The sequence below is a fragment of the Falco cherrug genome, chromosome 8, assembly GCF_023634085.1.
Source record: "Falco cherrug isolate bFalChe1 chromosome 8, bFalChe1.pri, whole genome shotgun sequence".
NCBI lineage: Eukaryota > Metazoa > Chordata > Aves > Falconiformes > Falconidae > Falco > Falco cherrug.
The window spans coordinates 17409569-17430760 of NC_073704.1; the positions used below are offsets into that span (position 1 = coordinate 17409569).

Below are 21192 nucleotides of genomic sequence, written 5' to 3' on the forward strand. Positions count from 1 at the left end.
ACTGTTTACTTATCAAGCAAAGAGGAATTCTTTGATCATACTTACAAATCAAAATAAATAGTTCAAAATGAAGCAGGCAGATGATGTGGTATCACCTCATTTGCATTTTGCTTTGATATAAAAATCAGGAAGTAAATGCAACTTTTAAACTACTCAAAAGAGTCAAAACCAGGTTTCAGATTATAAAAGTAAGGTCATTTTTTTTCCCCTGCCTTTGATCTATTCAGTATATGCTCTGTTTCCTTTGTGCCAATGAGAGGTATGGACATTTCGGGTTCAGTCCTCATTCAAGAGCAGAAGGCTCTGCTACTTGGGACTTAGTAGGTACAGATAAACCCTTTGGATGCTCTCTGAAAACACCTTTTTGTTCAGCTGGTGCAGGAATAGGCAACATTACACACCTAACTAAGCCAAATGCTAGACCCTGTGTCAAATCATGACCTCTCATGACCTACTGCTTTGTTCTGTAGCAATGTCTCGGGGCAGCTCAACAAGCAGTTCACAGGGTCATGGTGATGATATTCCAGCATATGAGCAGTCCTGTGCTTATCTCGCTGTGTATGGCAAGGACAGAAGGAAAGGGATGCAACTGGAAAGTTGTTTGCCAGCTTCTCAATCCTAAGTGGGCTCCGTAAGAGTTATTTCAGTCATTACAGCTCTATAACTAAAACCAGCTGGAGGTTGTTCTGGGGAACGTTGTCATGCTAGAGTGCAGTGCAGCGTCTGACACTGAATGGGCTAGCTCACATTTTTAAAACAGCCTAGACATGTTGACGGACCTAATTAATGCCAATAAATGCCAAAATAAATGTCATGTAGACATATGGTAATTAGCTGGCCCATTAGACAGGACTGGCAACTCCAAGCTCTAGCAGCCTTAGAAAAGTCGACCTTGAGTTCTCATCTGTGGGTTTTAGTTTGTTAAGGGCTTTCTGTGGGTGCTTTGGCAACAAAACTGAGTGTTTTCCTTTTATTCCTAAAGTAGTGCAACACGTTGAATCACATTCATAGGAAGATTATGATGGGTTGGATTTCTCCAGTGCCCCAATTACCAGCGCTGTTTATTCATGAGCTACCAATGAGATGTAATGTCCCAAGGGAGAGCTCAGTTTGTATTTCACAAGTCCACCATCAGGACACTCCCTTAGTCATGTTGCTTTCATTGCTTATTTTAAAAATCTTTCTGCCATTGCTTAAATTCTTAACTTTTCCGTATGTATCTCCGAACTTAGAGTAATCCTAAAAATGATACCAGTTCTCTTAACAAAATCCCTTTTCACCTGAACATTTATTTCCATTTATCACCTTGTTCTCCACTCATTTTAAAGGAACACCTTGTTTACATAGCTCAAATAAACCTTTTTTTAGATAATCCTTCAGAAATAGCTGGGAGAGAGAGGCATGCAGCCTCCCCAGCTGAACTGTGGTCTGTCTGTTCTGGGAATTCTAGGTTATTTGTCATATAGATACCATCATAAGAACCTCAAAGTTTAGCGTGTTTCTAGGGCATTTATTCTTCAATCTTTTGATGCTTTGTAATGTACTCAAGTCCTCTAGACCTCAAAACATGTTGCAGCAAAGTTGAATTCTGAGGGTGGGGCAGGGAGGGAGAGAGGCTGTAGAAGAGAAGCACAACAAGGATGTGTTTGGCTTGCTTTTGCCCCAGCGTCAGTGAGTCACATTTGAGAGGTTGTGTCTTACGCCACTCAGAGTTGCTCATTGTTAGGTCTAGCCTCCATCAAAAGCTACGAATGGCCTCATCACTTCTTCACATTTATGCTTATGTGAAGAGTTGTTCTGAAGTTATACTCTATAAAATAATCATGCATCTGCATTTGTATGTATTGAGATAGTGCCTGCTAAGCAGTGGCATATTTCTGTTAAAGGTGTTAGTTTATGGTCAACTAAGTGAAAATTCAGTCAGATTCAGCCACCAGAGTCATTCCAAGGGCATTTTTTCATTAAAGCCTGAGGATTGTTCTTTTTCAATCAATGTTTCACAGCCATCTGAAGATTATTCTATGTTGCCACCTGTTGAAACTCTATCCCCAAAACAGAGGAGAAGGCACAGTGTAGAATTTGCTGCTTGACCACAGTGGTTTTATAGTTGATAATATAAAATAGTATTAACAAATGGTCATAAATTCATCACAGATACACTGTTGCAAGTACTGTATGTGTATTTACATGAACATTATGTTATTGGTATTGATATGTAAAATATACTGTCGGTGGCACACGTAATGCCTGTATTGGCTCTATTACTAATAGCTTCCAGGCACTTTCTGGTGGGTTATTTCAGCAGCTGTTTCGGGAAGTTGCTGTTTGGTTTATGCTCTTAGGATGAAAGGTTAACCAAAAGGATAATTAGCAAATCAAAGTCTATTAACAGGAATTCATTACAGTAGATTGGATCTTTGAACCCTTTTCCTGTCACTCCGACTGCTCATACTTTTCAAAAGTGGATATTGAAGCCTCAACTTTCCATGAGTGTCTTACAGCCTGAATGGAAGAGCAGTCGTTCTGCACATTTTGGTGTTGATAAACTCCTGGGAGCTCCTGGAAGTCTTCAGGTGTTTCTTCAGTCTGTCTATAATAATGCTAACTGGTACATAACCAAATTCTGTACCTCTACTGAAAACTGATTGTAGGTGCCACTGCCTGAAACATATGCTCTGTGACTGATACAATTACATTGACAATCTGTTGCAATTCTTGTTCAATTTCAGTCTTCTTTTTCTACAGTTATTATATCAATTGAATACATGCAAGCAAGATTTTGTTTTGATCAAATGGTAGACTTTTTCTCCCACAGTAATTAAGGCAGAATCTCTGCACTGCATTACAAAAAAATAGGTTGTGAGGTGAAATAAGACTCTTTTTGGGTGCTTCACTGTGCCTGAGCATTCATGTGTCCTGTATCATTAAAACTGTACCACTTATTCCAGTTCTAAAAACTTCATTGCATATTTTTTTCATTAGCACCCTTAAAATTATTCAAAGTTTTTCTTACTTTGCAGATAGGTACAGAAAGGCATTGGGCCAAGCAAGATTGACTCTCTTAATGTTGCTGGACAGTGGGAGCAGAGCAAGGACGCTGTCAGCTACTGGTTTGGGTCTTTTTTAGCTAGGTGTATGTGGTCATTTAAAGAATCCATTTATATACTTTGAATCTTTCAGCACCTCTTTTATACTGTAAAAATCAGGCATCTGTTTTTCTTGTTTGTTCTGCTGATGTGCCTATTAATATCCAAAGACTTTTTTGGATAGGATGGTGATGATAATGGAATGATAATAAGGTGAATATGAGGTAACAAAAACTACTAACAAGTGTGTGTGTGTACTTCCATATATACGGGACATAATACCGGGTAGGTGGTACTACCAGAACTATTATGTATCACATCATTCTTTACTCATCATTATCTTTACAACATACGATTACAAGAGTTCCTGAGTCTTCAGGTAACAAAATGGAGAAATTGGGACAAAAAAGGAGCAGCTGGCAAAAACAGAGTTAAGACAGATACCAATGTCACTCATCAGTTTTGCAATTTTCATTAGGAAGAAAGATGATCAGAAGTTACCTAAAAGGTGACGGTTATATAATGAGATTTTGTAAAAATTGCAAATGAGAGAAATAAAATACCCCCTTCTTTCACCTTAAGATGGTTATTATTTTGATGGCAAATGACAGTATTATTCGCCTAGAGAAAGAATTAATTCATGAACAAAGCCCTAGGTTTGTTTTTAGAAGACTAAGAAATTCAAATCAGTGGAAGTTCTCTTTCTTTATGCAGGACTGAAATTAGCCCTTTAAATCCATTAGAATGGAAAACTCCCCAAAAAGACAGCTGCTGGTTTTGTTGTTTGTTTTAACAAGCCTGGGAGGAATAGCTTTATCTGTACCTAATACTTTCACAAAGCTTATTAAAGAAATATATTGCTAAAGAAGTACAGCCATTCTTTTGAAGCCAGACATTTCATTTTCTCACATAACCAGAGCATAAATATCAGAATGCTGGTGATTACTCATACAATTAGTAGTTGCATTGCGTTTTGTCTGTGTCCAGTTGTGCCAAAGTTAAAGGTTGCGCTGAGACTGTAAAATGTGAGTTAAATTTCCTTCTTTTCTCTCAGCTTTTGAGTGAATTTCATCTCCAACTCTAAAAGAGTGGCTCAGGCCCGTTGCTGTTGCTTCAGGATGCTTTGGTTCTGCCCCTAAATGAGCTACATGTTGTGTTTTACCTCTTTTCTGGAAAACATGTACTTACAATTGGGGAAAACAGTCTTGCTGGTGGGGTTTTTCTGTGTTTCTCAGCAACTATTTAAGTAAAGGAAATGACCTCTGAGAGTGCAGGCTGGTCTGGTGGAAGCTCCACAAAGTCAATAGTGTGGCTTTATTTGGGGTTTTTTTTTTGGTAAATGGTACTTCAACTCATATCTGTCTTCATTTTTGTAACAAATGCAAGCAGCATTTAGAACACAAGGAAAAATGCATGTTGCTAAGGGATGGCAGGCAATTGTGAGACTGAGAAGTTGATGAGTGGGATTTAATACAGACTTGTTCAGAGATCTTGAAGCAAACACAAAAGCAAAAATACGCATGGCTGGCACAACAGACAAATTTATATAGGTCTTTTGGAAAATCTTCCTTTATCATCATTCCAGCCTTATTTCTACAGCTGCTGCATTATTGACTTGGTATAAGAAATATGCTACATTTCCTGTAGCATAAAAATTCTGTATATGCACACTGGTTACATATTACTTCCTTATTACTTGTTTTCAATGAAAGTGAAAATATTTTGGTGTCTGTTAGACAAGGTATATTAGAAATACAATTTATTTGTCAAATCTTGAGGGCATGACTAAATACTCACAGTCTTCAGGCAAACTTGCCACAGCAGTCAGTGAGAATGCACAATTATAGATGTCATTTAACTGAAATGAAGATGAGTGTTTCATAGTTGACTTCAATGGCAGTTCTGCCTGGGCAAGTACCAAGTCAGTAGTTCAGAGACAGACCCCTGAGAATGTACTTGCATGCAGATTGTCAGTTCTTCTTGATTCATTTATTTAGACATCCATAAATTTTGTACTGAGTTCCAAAGCACTTCAGCAGCTGTGGGTAGAATTTTAAGATTTTATATTTTTTTTTTTTGCACAAACGGCAAGTGAAATGTGTTCCTAGTAATATATTTCAGATTCATAAATGGAGGAGGCAATGTTATTTTTTATAGTTGAGAAGATGAACTAAGACATTTTTAAGGAGAAGTGAAGGATGTCTGGGCAGAATACAGTATGTTTGTTGTAATCTTTGAATGATATGTTTTTAAGCATTCCTACATTATTAAAATGTTAACAAGACAATGCAGTACTACAGAAAGTTTGCATTCCAGAACCTCTAAAATAAATGTGGCATAATCTGTAATGGGAATATAAATTATTCACAAAATAACAGATGTCTGGTGCCAGAAAAAGATAAGTTTAACCAGTAAAACATTTACTTTTACTCAGATGAGAGTCACATTTTGTAATAACAGATCTTATACCATATTTCAAATATTGCCCAAACTGTGTTATGATTTTCCAGCTCTTAAATTTTTCCATTCCAGCCAATGCAGACTGGCATAGCTCAGAGAAGATGAAAGGTTAAGGTGGATTTAAAGTAAATTTGCCTAGACACATAGCAACAGGACCCAGGAGGACTAAGCTGTTGGGTAGTCTCACTTTTATGGATATTCGTTAAATTAACATCCACCCTTGCTAGCTGCGTGTTATGTGTCCCCTGGTTAGATCCACCTTGTTTTCAACTGCTGGAAGCATAGTGCTAACTGATCTTGCTGAGTTTTAGGAACAAACGGCTAGTGAAAGTTTTCCCAACCTACTGTGACAAGGGTGTGATGTGTCACTGAGAAATTAGATGTTGGCAGTGTACACTATGAAATTGCTTTGTATTTGTGTTTGTAGACAAGCTGATTTTCTCCAGAACTAATGTACTGCATTCACCATATAGTTACCTGTTCACCCTTTTCAGTCTAAAAATTGTAAAAGGCCGGGGGTTGGGGGTAGGGGGGTGAGGGGGTGCAATTGCATTAATCTCTTTTTAAATGAGGAAAGGAAAAGTCTGATGTAACCTGCGTTCTGTAAAAAAAGCGGAATTGAATACAAGCAGGTGAAATGGAGACACAACACAAGTTGCTTCAAGTGAGTGTTAGAAGTTAATTTGCTCCAGACATAGTACGTTCACTCCTGCATTTTGGCTAACAGTGCAGAATCAACCTTTCTTGTTCCTCCTGCTTTTGCACAAATAAATTGCATTGCGTTGGAATATTAAACAAAAGATTTTTGAGATGTGAATGCCCTTTGTTGATACGTAACAACTTTTGCACAGCTACTTTGATATATGATTTCTAGGTATGCACCAGCATTTTTTTTCCCTTCACCTGGTGAGTGCACCTGGATTTTTCTTGATCTTAGTCAGTAAAACAGATCTAAAACACCAGCCAACCAGCCAAAAACAATTCCCCAAGAATCCCCAGCTGTGCAAGGAATTGACTAACAATCATAGGTGATATAGTGGGATCATCTCGGACACCTCAATAACTGGAGCAGCAGGCAATCTCTGTTCAGGAAGGTGTACCAATAGGTACAGAAATAGATTTTGCAGGGCAAGATTTTACAGTTGCAGAATGGTGTGTACTTCTGAATATTTTCTAATTCTCATCAGTCTGCTTTCATAAAAATTAAACCCATCCAAAAGTTCAAAACCAAACCTTTGTAATTACATCCTTCATCAGTTAGAAATATTTTTGTACTCGGAAAAAATGACAGGTTCCTTTGTAATAGAATTCCCTGGAGTCTTTGGTATGCCAAATCAGAAATAAAATATCTAAGAAATTAAGTATCAACATCACTGTTGTACCATAGCCAAACAAGCAATACTTTTGAAATGAAAAAGATACTTCAGCTCAGCCCGTTGAACGGTAGTGATGCAGTTAATCAAATAATCAGTCTAGCTACAGAGTTCACTCAATATTGCAGAGCAATCCAGACATTTCCTCATGTAGCTTCAGTATCTTGAGAAAATATGCTGTAGCTTATTTCAGTCCACATTTGTGTTTGAGATGAAAAGCTTTATATTTATAGCTTCCACTTGTTTCTCATCTTTGTATGGAAACAAAATTGCTTTTCTTTAGAATGTGTCAAACATATTTATTTCATGTAACAACCTTTCATTACATAAAACCTAGCCATTTCTCAGACAGGCCTGAAGTACAAGAGAAAAACATTTCACAAAAACTAAAAGTAATCAAAGGGTTAATAGACACACTCGGCTGTCTGATTTGCATGTAGGTTTGCAGTGGAATTTTTCTAGAACAGAGCCCTACGGGTTTCTCAGCCTCATTTCTCAGTAGACTGCACAACTGGTGAGAAAGTAGGTATTTTGTCTGACAGCCATTAGAGTCTCATTATTCAGCAAATGTGGAGATAAAACAAAAAGATTTTGAAATCCCTTATCAAAGTTAGCTAACTGTTTTAATGAGTGTCAAAAAATAATCTAATGCTCTTTGTTCATTTTTTTTGAGTGATGCTGTGATACAGGACAGAGCTTAAAAATGCTGTAAAGGTTGTGACCGCTAGTGACTTAATTGCCTTCCTGCTATTGCCTTTATGGCATATATTACTCATAATGTTCATCTTTTTCTTCATAAAAAGGATAATTAATTGTGTAAGTGCCTGCTTTATTCCTTTGTAGCAGTACGAGCCAGCAGAAGATAAGACTTTTCTGTGAAAAACAATGTTTTGAAACTTGTTTTTCTTACTGGTACGATTATCTATCTCTCTGTTCATTAGCTTTTCTGCCAATATATTGAAGGAAGCCCTTCTTGTCCTTCTTTTAATTCAGTCATTGATGTTCTTCTCCCTCCATATCTTATTTCAGGGCAAAGAGATGTACAGCGACTATTGTTTCCAGTATGATGACTTGGAAGTCCTCTCTCTCTGCCCCAGACCTATGTCCCAGGGTAGAAGATCCTAGGGTTCATTTAGGCAGTCCTTCAAGTGTAGTGTGGCTAAATAAGATTTCCCCACCTTGATCTTATTTTGTTATGGTTTCTTAATGTATCCCTTAATTACTTTCAGCCAGGCTTGTAACCTTGTTGACTGTGATCTCTCTGCTTTCATGTTTTTATTTTAAATGCTGCAAATTTTGTTACAATATGTCCGTGGTACAGCTGAACCTACTGATTTTTTCTCTCTCCAAATTCTTCACGTGCTTCACTTTCAAAGCTCTCCATACTTTTGTATGTCTTCTGTAACATACTTTCAAGATGCTGACTTGCACCTACCACCCATCAGCCACTGAAATCTTGAAAAGCTTCCTGCTTTTCCTGGTCCTACTTGTGAAAAGCTCCCTGCATACAGCTGCCAAAGTTACTCCTGTTACTCTCACCTCTGAAAATTTCTCTTTCTCTGTGATGGATTGAAAAACAGAAAAAAGCATATGAGAAGTTTGGCTGCCGCACTGGTGCCTTTGTTGGTGACTAGACCACCTTATTGTTCTGTGTGCAGAAAGCTTAGAACAGCAAGGTCAAATGATAGATAGTAGTAGTATCAATGAACTAGCCTCTCTTCAGCATTGTCAACAGGCATGTGTTATGAAGAAGTGTAGGAAGAAAAAATGTAGTGGGAAGTAAGTGTCACTTTTTAGTTTTATGTCAGATGTGCCAAGCGTCTAGCATGTCAGATTTTAACTGAGAATTTTATTTTTCAATAAACGCATTTTAACTTTGTGTTTATTGATGACAGTTTACCTACAGGGATAAGCTTTTCAGCAAAATTGTTTGGATTGTGTACCACTGTAATTAATGCAACTGATTTTACCTTTGCTACACAGTTGATCAGAGAAAGAGCATTTATATAATGGTCAGACAACTTCATTTCCTCTCCCCATTCTGTAATCACTGTATGTCTCAAAGGTTGTTTAATGCAGCCCAGTATTCACAGGCATAATTGGAGCTGTTGAAATTATAGGGAGAATGTGAAAATCTGTTTCACTCTGTGCAGCTGTACTGGTTTGGGAGACATGCTTGCTTTACCTTGAAGTCTCAATTACTCTCCAAAATCAACACTTCAAATTAATACCAGCTACCTGTAACACAACTTATGTGAACTCCAGGCTATCATAAGACAATCTTTGCATCACATTTTCTAGTAACCCATAAATAGAACATAAACCCATCCTTTCAGAAATCACTTTTGGTTTTAGTTACCATAGGAAGTGGCATAGTCAGAAATTAAGGGAAAGTGTTCGGGGTCGTCAAGCTGTCTATGTTTTCAAAAGTCATTCTTTCAGTAGTGATGTGGCATTGTAACAAAGCGCCGTAAACAAGGCTGATTGCACCAAAGGATTTGCACCTAAGCATGCCTCAGTTCTGCTTACCGGTTGCATAGGCTTGATAACCATGCAGTGGTCAAGTTATATAGTAAATTATTTTGTTGCTGTGTTTCTTCTCATGTAGCTGTTTTAGGTTGGAAGTTGCATGGCTCTTTCTGTCAGGTTTTTCAAGAAGAAAAGGAACACAAGTATTTACTATTTTCTTACTTTTACGAAGGAGAAGAATAAATATCTAGACTGCCAAAAATAGTTTTTCCATTATGCTCTTTTCTAACCTGGCAATATGTTCTGTTGTGCAAGCAGGTGGAAGAATTATAACAACAAATCTCTATTTCTAGGATGGGAAATGGGCAAATCTCTCAAAAGAGCCTCTGTGTGGGGCTGTCTAGAGCAGTGGTGGCCACTTTGCAATGTCTGTGCTGCCCTTATGTTGTACTTACTTTGTGTATGGCTGCTGTCCAGTGCCTGCAGCTGGGGGATGCAGTGAAGGACCTGGCGCAAGGAAAGGTGCGAAGGTGAAGCCTGGCAGTGGGTGATTATAAGTACGGTGTGGTCTCTTCCTGGCAGGGAGCTGCCTCCATCACAGCCAGCACCACTCTGGGAAGCTGTTCTCTGTCCTGGGATTCTTGTCTGTCCGTCTGCTTGGCCTTTGGCACAAGGCGTGGGTAATAGTCTCAGCTTCTGGCAGAGAAGAGAGGTAGGCAGGTGTAAAGCTATACTTTTTATCACATGCACGCACACAAACAAAATACATATGTTCAGTAATTGAAATATTATTTCTTCTGTTAGTCACAGTAAGAGCAGGCTTATTTATTTATTACATACAGGCAGAATATTTATGTGATGGTTTTGTAAGGATTATTAGGATTATAGCCAAACTCCATCTAAAAGCTTTTAGCATACGTGTTGGAAAGGGCTCCTGCAAGTGTGTCACATGTATCATCTTTACCTTGGATAATCTTTTGGTTACAATTGCTATTTGAACAAGCTGTTTCGAAACAGAAGTTTATTGTAGTTATGTTTTATGTATCTTCAGTGATAAAAAATGTGCAGATAGGCATGTTGTGGGATCTAAGCAGCACTGAGTATTATTGCTACAGAAAACCTTTATCATTTGAATTTCTAGATCTATACAGGAGGTTTAGAATTCTTCTTGTTTTTATTTTTACTAAGAATCTCAATTCTGAATGATGGATCTGAATTTTAAGTTAGATATCTATTGAAAATAGCATGTATATTTTTGTCATGAAGTCCAAATTAGAACTTCTGCCTAACATGCACCAAAATCATCACTCTCACTCAAGAAGAAAAAAAATTATTTCCTAGCTGTAGAAAGCAATACCTGTAGGCACATTTTAGCATGGTAAGAAGAGATAATTTCAAAATATAAATTTATAATGTGCAAATGTATATAGGTTATTAAATTGTAAAGACTTTACACAATTCACAGAGTAAACTAAGTGAACTCTTTTAAAGGTACCTCATAAACCAAACTGCTTAATGGAATGGTTAGGGGGATTAAAAAAAAATACTTTTTCTGCTTTCGGCATGGACTGCAGCGATCACTGGAGCTGTGAGCCAGCGCGGAGCATTCTAAGTTCTTCGCCAGGAAAGAAAATTACTGAAGAAATGCAGGTTGAGTGTCAGAGGGAAGAAGTTTTATTGTAACATTTTTGCCCCTTTTTAGAGTTAGGGCAAACCCCATTCACTTAGTTGGACTAGGACAGCATTAACAGGTGAATCCTATGTAACAACTATAGCAAGAGTTGCATGACCTGCAAAAGTGAGTAAATCATTTCAGCTGTCTTGCATTGGAAGCTAGAACCTGTTAGATTTGAACCTGTCAGATGTTATCCTGTGCTGTGTCCTGACTTTGGTACGTACAGCTGAAATGAGGCAGTACTAATTAGATAAGTAAGTTTTGAATTTTAACATGGTGCTGACACAAACATAAGGCAAACAACCAGAAATATGTGAAAACAACTTCAAAGCAGAATTGAAACAATGTAAGTAGGCGACAAGAGCATTGATATTACTGAGCCCCAAGCAGTACTTAATTAGCTTGCTTTATTTTTTCCTTGGGCTCTATTTCAAAATAAATTCAGGCTTCAGTAAGAACTTGAAATGAACCATTGATTTACTTCTCTGGAGTCTTAATTTACTTAAAAGGGAGACTTAATTTAAAGACGGGAATTTAACGCACATGAAATATGGCCTTTCCATGAGCAAAAAGAACACAGTTGGACACAGTGCAATGGTATGGGTTAGATTTGAAATGAACCTCTTGCACGTGAGTTAAGATGTGAGCATTTCAGCCTGACCCAGACTCAGATTGAACCACATCTACAGTTTTCTGGGAGAGGTTGATACCACTGTGGTCTCATGCTTCCAGCTGTGCTCTGCCGAGCTGTGCAGCAGAAGCTGGTGCAACCCTGGTCCTGGGCAGAACGGACTCACGCACTTGTTTGGCCTCTATCTGGCTCCATGGGGCCTGGCCCAGGTGGAAATCAGAGCAAATTTGAGCCTATTCTCAATAATACTTGCCTTCAAAAACAGCAAAAGGTCTATAATCCTACAGCTGCATCTAACCATCCACATGTATTTTATATGGTGATTACCGTTTGGAAGTATGTATATGCATGCAGGCATTAACAGTTACATTTCTGCATGGAGATATTATATGTTAGCTCTGTGCTATAAGTACAAATAAAAGAGTAATTTTCTTCGTGCTTTGTATATACATGTGATTTGCATTTCCTGTGCTTTGCACAGTTGAATACTTGGCATTTCTGTCTCAAACGTAAAACTGTAAGTAATGGTGTTTTGAATTCCGTGGATTGAAAACAGTAAGCTGTTATCAAAAGCCCATTTGGAGAAATGCAATTTTCTGATTTTAGGAGCCAGGAAAACCCAATTCTGGCCCCACTGCAGTGACAAATATGCATTTAGCTCGGTGTACTTTCTGTGGGAGTTAAACTGTATAATAACCTTACATTTATGATCTTTGAAGATGTTCTGCATTAAACATTTAGAATGGTGGAAGGAAACATTAATTCATAGAGGGGCGTATGTCTCTCTTTATACATCCCCATCGATGAAGAGCTTATTTGTGTCAGGAAGCTTTCCAAATGATGGAATTATTATGTGAACTGAGGTTCTTTCCAAAAGCTGCAATACTGGCAGAATTGAACCCAGCTGGATGCTGGTAACTTCCCTCTAGTTTTCTAGAAGTTTTCTTGTTAGCTTTTTACGCCTTATATACTCTAGAATTGCTTTGTATAATGAATAACGAAAACACTGTGAATCTAGGGAGTATTTTAAAAATTGACATAATACATCAGCTGGTGGGCAGCTAAGTGAGGAGATTTGGGAAATGAAATCTGTCATTTTACAATCATCTGCTAAATTCAGCGATGGCAATCCATCACTCTGTGATGGTAGTTGGTGGCCTGTTTAAAGATCTTACTCTTGCTCAGGACCTCGCTCCACAGACACTTGATGGCAAAACAAAGGAATAAAAATGTGCTCCTTCTTGCTGCAGGCAGTTTGAACAGTGAGGTCAGGGGCTGCAAGCAGGAGCGTGAATGATTCACTTGCTGCACGAGGTGGTCTCTCAGGCCAGGGGTCCGCCTCGGTGCACATCGGTTGACATTCCTGCTGACCCACTCCTGCTGTCTTGCTCACAGGAGATTATTTCTGTCACCAGGAAGTGTTTTCAAAAGCACCAAATCTTTATGCTTACGATTAAAAAGAATACATGGGGGACAACACAAAAAACCCCAGTCAGCCGGGGGAGTAGTCTCTATATCTTAACATACAGCTTGCAGTTCTGCAGGTGTGGTATTCTTTTAAGGCCTGAAATGCAAAATACTGAGGAACCTTCCTTTATTGCACGCGGGTTCACCTGTATCCTGGTGTTATGCCTGTTGCAGTCTGGCGTAATATTGCATAGAATAACAACAAAAAGTCTATTTTCCTGTAATGTGAACTCACAAATGGCAGCAGTTCAGCATGTTTCCTTTGTAGAAGTTAGCACTTCTGAGAACTTTCCATATTGAAAACTCTTTAATTTAGAATGTTAGCAAATGCTATTTATTAAAAACCTGTATTTTATGAAGACTCAGAATCATATAATGTGTTCTAGATTTTTGCAGATGTGACTTACTTCTATAGAGACATTAACATTGAGTCATCTATGAACTATGATTTAATATCACTTTCTTTTGTCATACTTTATCAATCAAAATACGTTCACAATCTGGTTTTATCATTAATTTGGTCCTAATAGTAGTCTTAGTTCTTGATCATTTTCAGTGTTTACTTTGAAATTACACTGTATGAATGGTATTATTTTTATCACTATTTTTTTGAAAAATCATCATTCTTTTATTACATTTTCTTTCTCCTGGTTTTTAACTCTCTAAAATTGATGTACTGCAATGCACTTCTGGGAAATATGCCAACAACTGTGGGCTTTAGTTTCAGGATGCCTGTTCATAGTTCATACGCACTCTCAAGCGTTTGTTGGAGGGGGTACAATCCCGTTTTCAGAATCCTTTGTAGCCCAGCATTGGCCTGATACACAGAGTGATGTTAAGACAGGGTTGGGTGGCTCTAAACATAAAGTGAAAGGGCCCATATTTAAAAATAACCAAATGCTCAAAATAGAACCTAGTTTTCCCAATCAGCTCAACACTACTCAAAACTATGCCATAGGTTTCAAATGGGATATAAGTAGTTTTTAAGAGGTTGCTGTTATATAGATGTTGTACTTGCTTAGATGATAAAATCTGATGCCTGTTCCGTGTGATGACAGGTCACTTACACAATCATTTCTTATGTCTATTTTGTCAGGGTTGCTCATACCAGCACCACTATACTGTCCCCCTCCCATCCCATGTTTGTTAGATGAGCTTGTTTTACTGCTGGCAACCGGTATGGCTTGTGGTCACAAGGCCTGCAGCTGAACAGCTTAAAATGCAGTGAGCAGCAGGCAGCATGTGGGCGAGGAGCGTTTGAATACTGGCTCTGGCACGAAGTTCCTCTTCAGGTGCAGTTGGGACATTTAATCTCTCACCTTGCCATCGCCATCTGTAAAATGAAGTAATACCTGCCTACTGATCTCATAGGAGCACAGATGATTGACTCATGCTTGTGAAGTGATACAGGAATGCACTGAATGCAAATTGGAGCCATCTGATCTCCAGATATATGGGGAATTGCTCATGGAAAAACCTAAAAATATTAACAGCTGTGTTCATGTGTGTAGTGGAGTACCATAAGCAACTCCTGCAACTGAAATGAGGGATATCATATGTCAAGATGGTGCTGGAGCCTTTCAGCGTCCTCCCAGTGACTTTGAGAAACACAAGCCATTCCAAAGGCAAATACATTGCTTTTTTGTAATCCACAGTACAAAGCCTTGCATGTTTCTGAGTGCTCTCCAGTCCTTAACCCTGGCTGCCTTTGGGGCTTTCTTGGGCTCCTTTCAACTGGCCAAACCTTCAGCACGACAGCAACAACAGCTGGCATGAATTTGTTGAAGGCATCGGTATTCACTGGTAACCTTAAAAACAGGAAAATCATCCCTTTTGTCAAATTACACACATTTCACGGTAGGATTTTAACAAGATTTCAAGGCTGCTGCTGTCCTGTATAAAATGAGATGAATCAGGCCCCTGTCGTGTTAGGTTCACTAAAACCACAGGACTATTACTGTATGATTATTTTTTTTATTTATTTTTTTTTGTGTACAGCATATTATGACATAAGTATTTTGCTTCTTTTAGAAGATAAAGGGAAAGCAAAACCTAATAATGCAAGTCAGCAGTCCAGTACAGAAGTGGGTCCTTTTCTTCCCAAACCTGGGGTGGCAACAGTGGCACCTGTAACACCTGCCTCATCCTCCAAGAGCACGAATGGAGCTCCTAACACAGCGTCTGAGTCAGAAGAGGAAAAAGCCAAAAAACTACTTTACTGTTCATTATGCAAAGTGGCTGTGAATTCCCTGTCACAACTAGAAGCCCACAATACAGGTGAGTATGCCTACAGTGCAAGTCAGTTGTGTCTGTTATCATGTTTAAAATTCAGTGTAACAAGCTGGTTTTCTGACACTGTGGTAGCCACACTTCACTGAAGGGTCTTTTAGTCAAAATTTACAATGGCAAGTTACAAAAAAAAATTCTGTTAATGACAATTTCACTTGTGGTGTTTGATATTTTCTTAAAGTGCTCTCTAAATTTTTTTGAACTGTCCTTCATGTACTCTATAATCTTCTAGTTGACAAAATCCCTACAGTTCATGTTACCTAATCAGATTCCATCATACCTCCATAGTGATGATCATAGTGTGATCATAGTGGTTTCTGTAATGCTAAGGTTTCTAAAATGTCAGTTCTGTCACTCTTTCATGTTTCATCTCGCTGTCTCTAGTATCTGGGGTTTTGCTGGTACAGCTTATAACATTTTCTTGTTATTTGATGTTTTTGCTAATTTTAGGGTAGGCTGCTTAGATTCCTGGATGTCCTAGAATCTTATGATTATTGCAGATTAGATATGCTCCCTTTAAAAGGCCACAAGCAGCAATCCCTAATATGCTCTGGCTGCTCTGTGATGTGCTGGTGATGTAAAGCTTGCTAACAAACCACTGAAGCTGGTTTTACATTCTTGAAATGGCCAAATCAGCCATTTCTTCCAAATCAGAGGGTACTTATTGAAGTATTATTGTTCCTAGGCAGGTTTTGAGTGATTGCTGTAGTTCCTTTCCCACTTTTGACTAATGCCCTTTTTCATGATTCCCCAGCTATATAGATTTTACAGAACAATAAGCAGCAAACGCCTTGGCCATACAGCCATGCACTAAGCCCAAACAGAGAGGCAGTGATCCAGTGTGCCTGTTGTTCCCTTTTTGTATAAAACCTTCTCCCATTGTCTGATTTCCCTTTAGACTGAGGAAGCGAGAACTACACTGACCAAAACCAGTCATTGTTAATCCTGATCTGTGGTGACTTTAACCATTCTGTCTTGAAGATAAATGTGTTACAAAAAGGCCCAAGGCTAATGGACATGGTTGCATGTTGCCGATCACTAACTCACCTGTGTTGTCTTGCTCGTTAGGCTCCAAGCACAAGACCATGGTTGAGGCTCGGAATGGTGCTGGTCCCATCAAGTCTTACCCTAGACCTGGATCCCGGCTGAAGGTGCAGAACAGCAGTAAAGGCTCAGGACTGCAGAACAAGACATTTCATTGTGAAATCTGTGATGTTCATGTTAATTCAGAAATTCAGCTTAAACAGGTAGCTTGCATGTATCTGGGGCTGCTTTGTTGGTTTTAGTTACATTGCAGTATTGTAGGTGGGGTGTAGGTCTCTGTGAAGATGTTTTGGCAAAACATGAACTCATTATTTCTTTTCTGTCATCCCACAACTATTTCTAAATAATTTACCATAGGTCAAGTTCACCTAATTGTTTCAGCTGTGGAAAAAAGTGGGCTTGGGAGTCATAAAGCAGAGGTGGACAAGGTGTCAGTACCAATGAATCCCATAGCACATCCAGTTAAAAAGTTTGCTGTGGCTCAGGAGAGAGATTGGAACTTTGGTCTCCCAAATGGAAGAAACTCTGGGTTGAGGTTCCCCGAATTCCTCTCTTGGTGCTGTTTCAGTCTGCCGCGATACTTTTTAATACTATGTGAAAAGGAGAATGTGACATGAACCCACCAGTTTAGGACAATCAGCAGGAGGGTAATGCTGTAGCCATGTCTGAATTGCGTAGGGCAACATTATCATTAGCAGCGTGTCTGTATGAACATGCAGCTCTGCTCTGTCTGAACCAATTAGCCCTGGGTTCACAGCTGTACCAATACAAATGCTTTGGTTTTGATGCCCAAATGGGAATCTCTAACTGGATGGTACTGTGCTGTATGGATGTGTCCTCTCATTCCCTGTAATTTCAGTTATCTCTAAGATAGTATTAAATTGCATGGTGTAGACATATCCCTGGGTACTGCTTCTTCCTTCAGCTAATTTTGAATTATTTATACAACTAAGCAGCATCAGCAAGACTGAAATTTACCTCCTACTTCTGAATATCCCTATGACCTAGTGATTACAGCTCTGCCTGGTTCAAAGCTCCTCAAGCAGAAAAAGGAAATACTAACCAAAATATCAATAATTTGCAGAGTCTGTCTCGGATCACAGAATTCGCTCCATTTGATTAGTTTCTGATTCTCTATTTGATGTGCTCCAAATTTTTATGTTTAATTTAGCAATCTCTCTGAAGAACCTACTTTATCTTACAAACAGGGGCTTAGGCATATCCTGATGATAAATCAATTTCAAACTCAAAATGGAGAAATGTTTAAACAGCTAATTAAATGTGAGGATATTTATTTCAGCATATTTCCAGCCGAAGGCATAAGGACAGAGTCGCAGGAAAGCCTATGAAACCTAAATATAGTCCTTACAACAAACTGCAGCGCAGCCCAAGTATTTTAGCAGTAAGTATTTTTATTTCTCGTGACTGTCTTTGCGAATTTGTGACCTTGGGGACTCCTACCACAGAGACAGGAACATGACAGACCTGACGCTTTCGCAGCGTGTCTGCCCCTGCGGGCTGAGTCTGCATGGGGATCAGGTTTGAAGATAGTTATGTATTCTGTCTGCCCAGTCAAAGGCATGCAGACAGCACTGCCTTATTTACTGCTAGGAAGAAGGGAGTAATTGGTGGAATGGGGAGTGAACTGTGTGCCCCATGGAGAGGTATTGGCTCTGCTGGGCTGGTGCACTTCTTGAAGCCTGCAAACGTATATACTCTGCCTTTCTGGGGACCTGAGATAACTCTCAGTTATGGTGGGTGCAATCAGGGAAAAGGATATAAGATGTCAAGATATCAAAATACTAATGCTCGTTGTCTGCATACAGCAAAACAGAGTGCTATGTGGATGTATTATGTTGGCACAAGAGTTACCAGGTGTTCGGGAGAATTGATTGCCTGTCTGCATGCTGGGGCTGTGTCTGTCACTGGCCATCAAAACACCTCTCCTGCCTTTGTGCCCCAAGCCATTCCCCTTCCACACCCACCTGCATTTTCAGGAATTCCCCAAGCTGGTTCTGCCAGTCAGCTGCAGCCAGAGTTCAGGCTGGCTCTAGCACAGCACAGATTGTATGTTTATTTGCTCATGACTCAGCCTGTATTTTATTCATTAGGGAAAAGTGCATGCCATCTATGGCACAAAAACAATTTATAGGTTGGAAAGAGAGAGATGCCAATGTGTGTGCACACAAGGAAGTATGTGAAGAGCCTTTAAAAGCTGAAATATTAATATGTATTTGTAATTGTACAGAGGCAAATGAAAATGCTGCAGGCTTTGTCTGAGTGTCCCCATTAGATAGGTTGGTTCTGCGCACACTAATCTTCTTTGCTTGTGTAATACATCATTCGATCATCTATTACATAAGGAGAGACTTCCAGTAACAAAGGATATGAGTATCTTTGCCCCCACAAACGTGATTGTGATGCAAACCATTTTCAGTGAGATGGTAGTGTATATATTTCTGGTTAGCTTTTTCGCCACAAATACCAGCAGTGATTGTACATCATAAACTGAATAATAATTCTTTCAGAAATAATTCTTTATGATATTGATCTTAAAAAATATTTCTGTTTTTAAAAGACCAGCTCTGCATTGACAGGTAAAAAGTTGACTGGACTAATACTAGTTTCCCATCTTGACCAGTATACTTTTCTACAGTTCGTTTTTGCAAGTGGAAAATTTGACTCTTGCCATTGAAGTCTTAATCATGTTTTTTTTAATATGGCTTGCACAGTTATGATTTACACAAAGTTGTTCACTTGCAAATCATGCTTCCTTCCAAACATCAGTATGGCTGCCCCCACATTCATAAGATTTATGTATCTTTAAATGTATGATTTGGTTGCTTTAATTACCTTGGGAATAAGAAGGCAACATGGGTAAAACTCCTGAGCAGCTGACATGAGGCTTCTGTGAGGAACCACAGTGTGCCCTTTGTCAGGGTTTTTTCCCTCATGTGAAAATGGGCGTGGGGAGAACTGTATTTACACTGGTTTTTTGTGTTTTATTCCAGGCAAAACTTGCATTCCAGAAGGACATGATTAAGCCACTGGCACCTGCTTTCCTTTCATCTCCTCTTGCTGCAGCCGCAGCTGTATCATCAGCTCTGTCGCTCCCTCCTCGGCCCTCTGCCTCCTTGTTCCAGGCCCCTGCAATACCACCAGCTCTCCTCAGACCAGGCCATGGTCCCATCCGGGCAACGCCTGCTTCCATACTTTTTGCACCATACTGATTGATTGATGTAAGAAAGAGATAACTATGGCCAGTAAAAAGGGTAAAAGAAAAGAAGGAAAGGGGTCAAGATTTTGAAATATCTTTCTTTTTTGAAATGCCATCACATCTCAACCAACCACCATAAACAACACCACCATAAAATTCATCATTGACGGTACTGCATTTTGGAGTCTAGACAACTCTCTCTCAGTCCTTTTTTTTTAATCCAGATAGAGTTATTTACTAAAAACTTAATGGCTCATAAAATTTATAGCATTAAATATTCATGCTTTTTTTTTTTTTTTTTTTTTTTTTTTGCTATGTATATGATGCACCTTGGCATCAAGGAACATAAAATATTTTCCTGACAGACTTGAAAACCAGGGTCTTCCTTGCTCACACTTATGTAAATACTTCTCTGAAAACCAGTGGGGGTATAATCTAATGTGGAAAAAAAAGTAGATGAACCAAATGCTTGATTGTGGATAACATCTCAAAAATTAATTGCGTCCTTTTTTTAAATTATTTTTTCAGTGTGCTCTTGTTGACAGGGATTGTGTACTGTCCTAGGCCCAGTCCTGGTGTATCTTGTGTAGTACTAAAAATGTATCATATGTCTGATTTTAATATTTTTAGTTTCTGTGCAAATGTTTGAAAGCAATGCAGCGCTGAAGCTTTTAATTATTTCTTTTGTGTCACACTTTATTTAGAGAAACTAAAAATAGAAAGCCATATAACACATAGTTAAGATTACTACTTGTTTGATACTTTCATTTAACTTATTTTTGTTGTTTCCTCACTGGTGTTGCTAAGCAATGTTTAAAGAGAAAAAAAGCTTTTCAATTGCACATTACAACAGCTCACATGCATTGTTCAAGAAGACAATGGATCCATGCATTTGTACGTAAATATCCTTTTTTCTTCATTTCTAACTAGTTTTCTTTGTAACGATGCTGCATAACGTTGTGGCTCCCTAATGCAATAATGTACAGAACATGAAATATTTATAAATGACCGTGTTCTCTGTTTACTGAATATACTGCATTAATGCCCCACCTATCTTCTTACCTCCCCAACCCTTTTATAAAGGTGAATCAATATACAGTACTCAGACTGAAGTCATTATGCGATAATGGGGACAACAGGTGGAAGAAAGGGAAAAAAATAGAATTAACTTTTAGAGCATCTTTATCTGCAATCCATAATAGTAAAATGTCTGTGTATTTTTTTAAATGTACCTTTTCAATAAAATAATAAGAAAAATATACATACTTCTTGTGTTTATTAATTGGTACAAGAAAAAAAAAAGCCTCAAACAAATAAATTTAGCTAAAGGAGTCCTCAGGAGCAGACAAAGCATTAGAGTTGCAATAAAGTATAATTACAGAACCTGTGTTTACTTCCCTTGTGTTTTAATGTCTTTTCCTTGCTACATCCTGCTACAGCCTTTACTGGGGCTTTTTTGCAGTAAGACTGTAAACATTCAC

The 21192-nt window shown here is 38.6% G+C and overlaps 1 protein-coding gene across 13 annotated transcripts in view; it reads left to right on the forward strand.

Moving 5' to 3' along the window:
* Positions 1-20970, forward strand: part of ZNF385B (zinc finger protein 385B) — a 169119-nt gene extending 148149 nt beyond the window's left edge. For all 13 annotated transcript variants that reach the window (XM_055718581.1, XM_055718580.1, XM_027810603.2 and 10 more), the window contains 4 exons: positions 15193-15438; positions 16519-16697; positions 17795-17896; positions 19506-20970. In XM_055718581.1, the coding sequence (XP_055574556.1) occupies positions 15193-15438; positions 16519-16697; positions 17795-17896; positions 19506-19724 (746 nt within the window). In that variant the 3' untranslated portion in view covers positions 19725-20970. The remainder of the gene's footprint in view (positions 1-15192; positions 15439-16518; positions 16698-17794; positions 17897-19505) is intronic.
* Positions 20971-21192: the final 222 nt, after the last annotated feature.